Below are 8,798 nucleotides of genomic sequence, written 5' to 3' on the forward strand. Positions count from 1 at the left end.
TTGGCGCACGTTTTCATCGTGATTCTCCGGTAGAAACTTTGGGGCACTCTTTGAGGTTCTATGTGTTGGTTGAATAGATGAATCTAAGATTGTGTGATGCATATCGTATAATCATACACACGGATACTTGAGGTGACATTGTAGTATCTATGTGACATTAGGGTTTTGGTTGATTTGTGTCCTAAGGTGTTATTCTAGTACGAACTCTAGGGCTGTTTGTGACACTTATAGGAATAGCCCAACGGATTGATTGGAAAGAATAACTTTGAGATGGTTTCGTACCCTACCATAATCTCTTCGTTTGTTCTCCGCTATTAGTGACTTTGGAGTGACTCTTTGTTGCATGTTCAGGGATAGTTATGTGATCCAATTATGTTATTATTGTTGAGGGAACGTGCACTAGTGAAAGTATGAACCCTAGGCCTTGTTTCAACGCATTGCAATACCGTTTACGCTCACTTTTATCATTAGTTACCTTGCTGTTTTTATATTTTTAGATTACAAAAACTATTATCTACTATCCATATACCACTTGTATCACCATCTCTTCACCGAACTAGTGCACCTATACAATTTACCATTGTATTGGGTGTGTTGGGGACACAAGAGACGCTTTGTTATTTGGTTGCAGGGTTGTTTGAGAGAGACCATCTTCATCCTACGCCTCCTACGGATTGATAAACCTTAGGTCATCCACTTGAGGGAAATTTGCTACTGTCCTACAAACCTCTGCACTTGGAGGCCCAACAACGTCTACAAGAAGAAGGTTGTGTAGTAGACATCAAGCTCTTTTCTGGCGCCGTTTCCGGGGAGGTTAATGCTTGAAGGTATATTTTTAGATCTTGCAATCGAATCTTTTAGTTTCTTGTTTTATCACTAGTTTAGTTTATAAAATAAAACTACAAAAAATTATGGAATTGAGTCTACCTCATACGCTTCATCTTTTTAATATCTTTCGTGAGTGTGATGGAAAGGAAAATTGTGCCAAAGTGTTAGAAGAATAATTCATTAAAATGTTTGGTACTAAATATTTGAATGATGAGCATGATTGCAATGTTGTTAGTATGAATTCCTTGAATATCCTTGATACTAATAATATGCAAAGCCACAAGCTTGGGGAAGCTATGTTTGATGAAGATGATATTTTTTGTCCCTCAAGTTTTGATGAGCAAATTTATTATGATGAAAGCATGCCTCATATTTATGATGATTATATTGATGAAAGTGGATTTGGAGAGGTGATGGCTTTATTTTGTGATGAATCCACTATTTCGGAAGAGGTTTCAATTGATTATGAGAACAAAGTTGCTATCTATGATGATTATTGTGATGACTTGTATGCTATAAAGAATAATGATATCCATGAAACTTGTCATCATGATTTTAGTTTTCAATTGGATTATGCATCACATGATAGTTATTATGTTGAGTTTGCTCCCACTACTATTCATGAGAAGAATTTTGCTTGTGTGGAGAGTAATAAAATTGCCTTGCTTGTAGATTATGAAAATAATGCTTTAGGTGTTGGTTATATTGTTGAATTCATTCATGATGCTACTAAAAATTATTATGAGGGGGAAGATATGCTTGTAGGAATTGCAATAATATCAAGTTTTCTCTCTATGTGCTTAAAGTTTCAAAGTTATGCTTGTTTTACCTTCCTATGCAAGTTGATTCTTGTTCCCACAAGTTGTTTGCTCACAAAATGCCTATGCATAGGAAGTGGATTAGACTTAAATGTGCTAGTCATACTCTTCATGACGCTCTCTTTATGTTACAGTTGTTATCTTTTATATGAGTATCATTGAAATCATCATGCCTAGTTAGGGGCGTTAAACGATAGCGCTTGTTGGGAAGCAACCCAATTTTATTTTTATTCCTTGCTTTTTGCTCCTGTTTAGTAATAAATAATTCATCTAGCTTTTGTTTAGATGTGGTTTTATGTTTTAATTAGTGTTTGTGCCAAGTATAACCTTTGAAAAGACTTGGGTGAAGTCTTTATGATCACTAGCAGTTGGGGCGCCACCTGGTGCCGCCGCTTGAGAGGAAGCTTGGCGGTGCCAGGTGGGAGGCTCCCCTTCCACTTTTCTTTTTAAACTATGGTATTGCATCATAGGCATATTAAGCAGGGTTCATTACATTCTTGATTGAACTGAGTCACACATGCACCTTGGTTATTACAGCATTGATAAAGAGTAGTGAAATCATCTCCACAAAAAGAAGGGGGAAAACAGTGATCGTGGATGGAGTGGCTAATCGTCATCTCGAGCTCAATGCATCCACTGTTCCAGATGCTGGGACAATCTTCATGGTCGTTGCCGCCGTCGGTAACCACTGTATTTTTTGAGCCTCACCTCACAATTTGAGTGCAAAATTCAGAAACAAAGAGAGGAAGTGGATCGAGAGGACGGGAAGGAAGAAAAGCATACCTGGCAGCAGCGGATCCCACACCAGTGCTCTTCCAGGATCCACTTGACACTGCTTCCCTGGCCCTGCTACGAGGAGGCAACAAAATCAAGTTCGGTGTTCCTATGGAACCTACAATTGATCAGATCAGTATAGAACATAATTTGGTTCATCATGACCCACTTGCTGACCCGTTGCTAGAAAGCCAAGTAAAATGACTTCATTACGTGTGATCAGCACAGTGAGAGATCTAGCTCTGTACTAATAAACTATGGAAGTGTTGGAATGCTAAACAAAATCCCAAAATGATCCTCATTATTAAGCATGGATGATTAGGGCTAAGTAACTTTTCGATCAATAGGGCATGATACAAAAAGTAATGTAATTAACATGAAGACTCGCTTCAAAATCATCGAGATGCTTTGTAGCATCAATGGAGATGTTTGCCACTATTGTATTTGAAGCTTTCCTGAACCAGTTAAGTATTCAACTCCGAGCTGATCCTGGATAAGAAGTTCAGGGAAAAAGATACCATCATAAAATTTAGTAACTTGACTTGAATAAATCCTTCCTTCGTCATTAATTAATCTAGTTAATGCATACAATACACAGGTAGGTGAACTGTTGATTGCTGAAAGTGCATTGCACATATCTCCAAATCAGCACTATAAATAGTACTGTTATTAAATTAGCACAACTAAAAATATATTAAATAATATGCATGAAAATGCTCATGGATTAATTTATCTAGCTTCTATTGTCAAGATAATAGCTCTGCTCTCTTTAGTGGTGAAGTTTTTTCATGATACACGAGATGAACATCGAAATAAAGAAACTGAATTGAGATCTTATTTGGTCTGGCATCCAGGTAAAAGGTGAACGCCATACACCAACAACCATGAACATAAACGTAAATAGAAGCAACAACAATAAAAAAATCCTGATATTACCTACTGCCCCAACAATTTATCCTCATGTTGGATCCATAACAGGGAGGAGAGACGAGAGGCAAGTTGTACCTGAGGCGCGCATGCGACCAAGGGAACGCACAAACGAATTGATGAAGAACCCAAGGCTCACACGACGCCTCTGCTGCTCCTGCAGCACGCATCCATTTCAACATCATTCTTCACGATGTCAAAGACGAGGGAGAGGCAGCTGCTTGGCCAACGACCAGCCACAACACCTTCACCAACCCGGCTCAACCCCATCTTCCTCCACATCCTGGTCGGCGGCGCCTTCCCGTCACTACTCGACTGATTACATTAGGGTGCGAGACTGCGAATAGACTTGCATGCCGAACTTCACTGCGCTCATACATATTCGAACTTGGTCTTCAAGCAGTTTCACGTGTAGGTGGCCAGAGATTTGCATCAATGTCATATGTTCAACAATCTCTTCAGCGACTGAAATATTCTTATCCATGGGCTGGAAGCAACAAAGTATATCCAATGAATAGTGCTCAAGACATACACAAAAATACGAAGACATGTTCCAGAAAACCAATTCAGTTTGCAAGAAAATATATTCCACTAACAGAGACCTGAAAAAAAAACAGAATATTTTCAGTTTGCAAACGCATACCAACAAACAAGAACATAGCAACTTGAAGATTAACTGAGGCTTCACTACCTTAAACTGAGGAATAAAATAAAGATATCACAGGGGAAGTTTGGATGTACCCAATTCCTCATAGCCTCCCCTGCCGACCTGTCTCTGGACGACGATGGTGACTCATCAAAGTAAAACAGTACAGTAATCAGGATATCTTACAGTTAACAATGTATAACAAAAAAGAAAACTTATAAATGATAATGTTCTACGACTGAATTTATATTAATGAGAGGCTCATCTAACTTGAAGGGAGAACCAAATTTAACCAATTGAACGGAGAATCAAATTTAACCAATGAGCTAAAGTTGCCTTGAGATGATATATAAAGTATAACCACTGTAAACCAAATCCTTACCGCGGGCTCATTTGGATTCTTTTTAATAGCTGCAGTATTATGAGATGCCCCTTCCTGATATTTTATCTTGTAAAATAGTTCATTGCCTGCAACATGCATAGCGGGTACATTCAGATTCTAGAAGCAGCAGTATTTGCGGACTAATTTGGCATCATAATGATATCATTCACTTATTCCCGAGTAGATCGCATCACCTCCACCCCCCCTGCAGGAAACACAGAAAAGCTTTGTCATCTCAAGCATCAGCATGAACTCGTTGAAGCACAAGTATAACATAGGAATGAACTGAAGGTTAGCACCACAGAAGCACATGTCTAAACTAAAAAATATATAACGCTACTTATGCAAACACCACGGCACCACACAACAATTCAGCTGACGGCTTAGTATTCTTCTGTATCAAACATCTAAAAACTTATTCCCAGATGTCAGTATGTTCTGTAATCAGACGGTGGTCCATTTTATAACAGAGAAATTGCCTCCGTTCTCATCGAAGAACTGCAACATTAACGAAACCAGAGTGTATCAATTTGTGTAGTACCGCTTTAATCCACTCGGATGCTTGCGGATCCGGCTTCAATTCACTCCACACTATTCGGACTACGCCGGCTCGCTGTCCTTGCTATTGGCATCGTCCGCACTGGTGCCGCCGCCATCTAAATTCACCGCCACGTACGAATCTTGCCCTCTCGTCGGCTACCCATGTCAATTCTCTCCTTCAGATCTGAGCTTGCTGGCCCAACTACGTCCGAAAATATTGGCACCCTGCCACAGAGGCGGGGTTAGAACGCCAGATATAGGCAAACACGACATCTACAACCACCGCTACATGCATTCACAAAGAAGGGATCACCTGAAGACCTGATCCACACGGAAATCACCAGGGGTGCCGGAGGCGTGGGAAACGGCGAGCGGAGGCGTCGGGCCCGAGCTCTGGCTTCCAGCCATATAGCATGCAGCTCAGGGAGAGTCGCCCACCTCTCTCAAATATGCAGAAATGAAATAGAAGGCATGTAGTATGAAAGGACCTCAGTTTATTGTGCTTGACATGGTTCTGCAGAAAATACCAAAAACAAAGCTAATGGCAGGCAATGAATATTATCTGCAGAAAACACACCTCCGATCAACATATTCAAGAAAAACTATCTCAAAGGACACATAGAATCGGATAATTTGCATTAGAACACAAAAAAAAATACAGCATAACAGACCTGGTAATTGGCAATAACCATCCTGGGAGATGAACAGCAACAAAGCTACATCCACCACAAGAAAACAAACATTGGTTAAAATTACATCCAACTCTAAGGGTAATGCTTTTGATAAAAGTATATGAGTATTGAGTTCATGGTTATAAGAAACTACATTCCAAAATAGAGCATATAATTGGAAACCTACATCCAACGCATAGGCACTAACCTCGTTCTCCTAGACGCCTCTGTTTTGGATTCTTTTTAATAGCTGCAGTATTGTGAGATGCCCCTTCCTGATATTAGATTACCTTCTGCTGCCAAAAAAATTTGCATGACCGTGTTGGCCCCATAATCAGGTCTCCCAAAAACAGAATCCTTCATCGGTGCCTTGCTGGACAAGAGTGCAGCTGGTGTAGTGAAAGTTAGCTTTATCAATTTTAAAATTAGCTTTATCAATTTTAAAAAATAATCGACAGTATAATTTTATCCAAAACTCCTGCTTCTCCCTACACCAATATGTCAAATCGATTGAAAGGCTTTTCTTTACCGGAGCTTGCTCTCCAGGGAGTTTCAGTGCATTTCATAGTCATGCGTAAGTTATTTGATGTCCCTTTATGCTCCTGTTTCAAATAAACACTTGTTATGTTGATTTTATGGGTCAGCAGAAGCTTGTGATACATTTAACCACCTCTTCCATTGATAACAATATTATATTTGCTTTCCTAATTCTTCCTTCAAATTTCAGGATTCTGTGTGAAATTTCCAGCTGAATAATAGCAAATCAGAAATAGTCCAAGACACACATGAATTAATTGCATATAAACCTACCATTTGCCATTAAACGTAATCTCTTATCAGATTTCAAGCTCTAATCAGGAATAAAATTAGATCAATTTGTACAATTTAGAAATTAATATAGAATGGAAGGCATCCAAATTCACAAGCTCTAGAGCACTTGTTTAAGCTGTTCCTATGAGAAAAATAGTACATTGGAGTCCGAGGTGTCAAAACAAAAGAAATTATAGTCCTCCCATCAATTCAATCTCCTAGGTGTAAAGGACAGCATACAAATTGAAGCCAAGATCATCAACTGAACTAATTTCATCTACATCCAGAAGTTAATATTTGAGATGAAAACTAATTTAGTTGAGCCATCATTTTAGAATTAGAAATTTATCAACCTTCATGTAGCAACCTACCTGGTTGGTGAATTTGAATAAGGTTTCCGTGTGCAACCTTCTTAAACGCTCATTATCTGTGCAACACAAACAATCAAACTCAATGCTTCTTCCGACCTCAACAAGCAATGGAAATTACGTATTACGCAATTTTGCACTAAGACGAAAGAAAATACTGAAGCTATACTGGAGAAGAATGCTGAAATTTCAGTGAAACCTCTCTTGAGATCTGCTATATGCGACTCAGGAGCTTCACGCTGCTTGGGTCAGAGATGCAGTCCATTCTTAGAGCCTGTTCGCAACCTCTCCAATCTCAAAACTCCGCTCCGAGCTGTAGAGGAGACGAGGACCTCGGTTTGAGCCACTCCCTGATTTGTGCTGCCCCTCCCTCCGCTCTGGGAGCCGTAGTTGTGGAGCGGAGAGAACCCGAACAGGTCCTTAAAGCCTGGGCATGCATTAGTGCATCTTTATACCCATGTTCAAAACAACGAAATAGTAAACCATAGAAGATCAACACAGCGCAGGAAATAAATACTTAGACATATATCATCTTCCTTAGACAATAAAAACTGGTAGATTAGATGTCAAGTAGTAACACTCGAGTTCTGGAAGGAGTAGAAATTAAAAACATCACTCTCTCCTGCCCCCACAGACTATCCTACATGTATTTTGGTTCACATAGGAACTGAAATAAATGTCCACGGTCCAGCAAGTAATAATTTGCAGAGGGTTCGACATGTTGAGCATTGGAGTTGAACTACTGTGGAAATTTCCCCGCACAACATCTCTTCACTGTAAATAGGAGAGACAATCTTCAACATAACCAATTGTCTACAACGTTCTGCACCGCAGGATCGGCCAAATATGCAATCCAACTGGAAGGGAAGCTGCTGTAAATACAACACTAACTCCATGGATGCTAACTGCTCTAGATTCCACCAATGTCGTCAAAGATCACTATCTATTCGACGCTCTGCATCTCATACGCATTTCATTTGACACCTGAGCTTGTGGAAGTTCAGCAGGAGTGACTCACGTCTACGCATATATTGGCATCTATACAGCAGCGACAGTAGCACGAGCTAGCAACAAGCACAAAATAAAGTAGCAAGATAGCAGCAGTACGAGGAGAAGCTCAACAAATGGCTTGGCTTTACAGCCTACAGGTACACTGGGATTTATTTCTCGCTATACAAAACTGCCAGCATTAATCTTCAGAAACTCTATATTGTAATAAATTCAATGACAAGGAGAGAGAGTCAGGAGCAGAGGGGGAAGAAGATCACCTTGGCATCAACCATTGCTCGATGCAGGTGGCCTCAGCATGGTGAGGAAACCGGCACCAGGAATCTCGTCCAGACCGCTCTACCGCCTCCCGTGTCAACGCAGAATAATAGATCGAAATCGCCGCCGCCTTCTCCTCCCACCTGCTCACCGTGCCGCCCTGGCGTGCATCTGAGGCACGGGAGCGCCGTTAGGAAGCAGAGCAGCACGAGAGAGCACGACAGAAGACAAAGACGACCGGACCAAGGCGCCGGAGCATCGCCGGCGATGAGGAAGTCGACCGCACCGAAACCCTAGACGGGTAAATCCGATGCGGGCAACCACATGAGGATGGGATCGATGAATCGATGCGGTGGATCATATAGAGCGCGAGGAGAGGAAGAGATTGGTAGCCACCACGACGGCGGAGACCGCCAGCGTTCGCCGGAACCGGCCGACGAAGGCGGCGGCGAAAAAAGGGAACGGGAGAGGGAGAAGTGAGAGAGATGGAGGGCATCGGGGTGGAGGGGACGACTCAGGTAACACCTTTTTTTTCTCTATTCGCACAGTAAAAGACAGGTGGATGCAGGTAGGAGGCGCCCATACCGCCACCGTTAAAGGGTTGTATGCTGTAAAAAACAGAAACTTTAGTGCTCATGAAAATAGCTGCCATTTTTTATTGGAGAGCGATATTTCGTTAATTCTTTTTACAGATGATTAATAGATAAATTTTTCATATACATAAATTTATTTTAGAATTTTTGGGGTTCCAGAAGTATACGATTGATC

General features: G+C 40.9%; 1 protein-coding gene across 42 annotated transcripts; it reads right to left on the reverse strand.

The window, feature by feature from the left end:
- Positions 1-2,115: 2,115 nt before the first annotated feature.
- Positions 2,116-8,564, reverse strand: LOC125548307 (uncharacterized). Of its 42 annotated transcripts, none has more exons than XR_015598539.1 (13): positions 8,033-8,559; positions 6,964-7,191; positions 6,768-6,823; positions 6,116-6,188; positions 5,795-5,975; positions 5,587-5,631; positions 5,229-5,429; positions 4,546-4,580; positions 4,376-4,461; positions 4,039-4,139; positions 3,426-3,949; positions 2,430-2,492; positions 2,116-2,334 (listed from the first exon to the last, which is right to left on the reverse strand). XR_015598539.1 is itself a non-coding variant. In XM_087513405.1 (11 exons), exons 7-10 carry the CDS (start codon positions 5,321-5,323, stop codon positions 4,066-4,068), a joined length of 273 nt encoding a protein of 90 aa, XP_087369531.1. In that variant the 5' UTR covers positions 5,324-5,429; positions 5,587-5,631; positions 5,795-5,975; positions 6,116-6,188; positions 6,768-6,823; positions 6,964-7,191; positions 8,033-8,562; the 3' UTR covers positions 2,116-3,834; positions 4,039-4,065. The 42 variants fall into 42 exon arrangements, 17 of the variants coding, with proteins under 17 accessions (XP_087369531.1, XP_087369521.1, XP_087369524.1 ...); XR_015598540.1 differs by having other exon boundaries at positions 2,116-2,349; XR_015598541.1 differs by having other exon boundaries at positions 2,430-2,495.
- Positions 8,565-8,798: the final 234 nt, after the last annotated feature.

This window comes from Triticum urartu, chromosome 1A (genome assembly GCF_056163025.1).
Source record: "Triticum urartu cultivar PI428250 chromosome 1A, HENAU_Tu73, whole genome shotgun sequence".
NCBI classification, from domain to species: domain Eukaryota; kingdom Viridiplantae; phylum Streptophyta; class Magnoliopsida; order Poales; family Poaceae; genus Triticum; species Triticum urartu.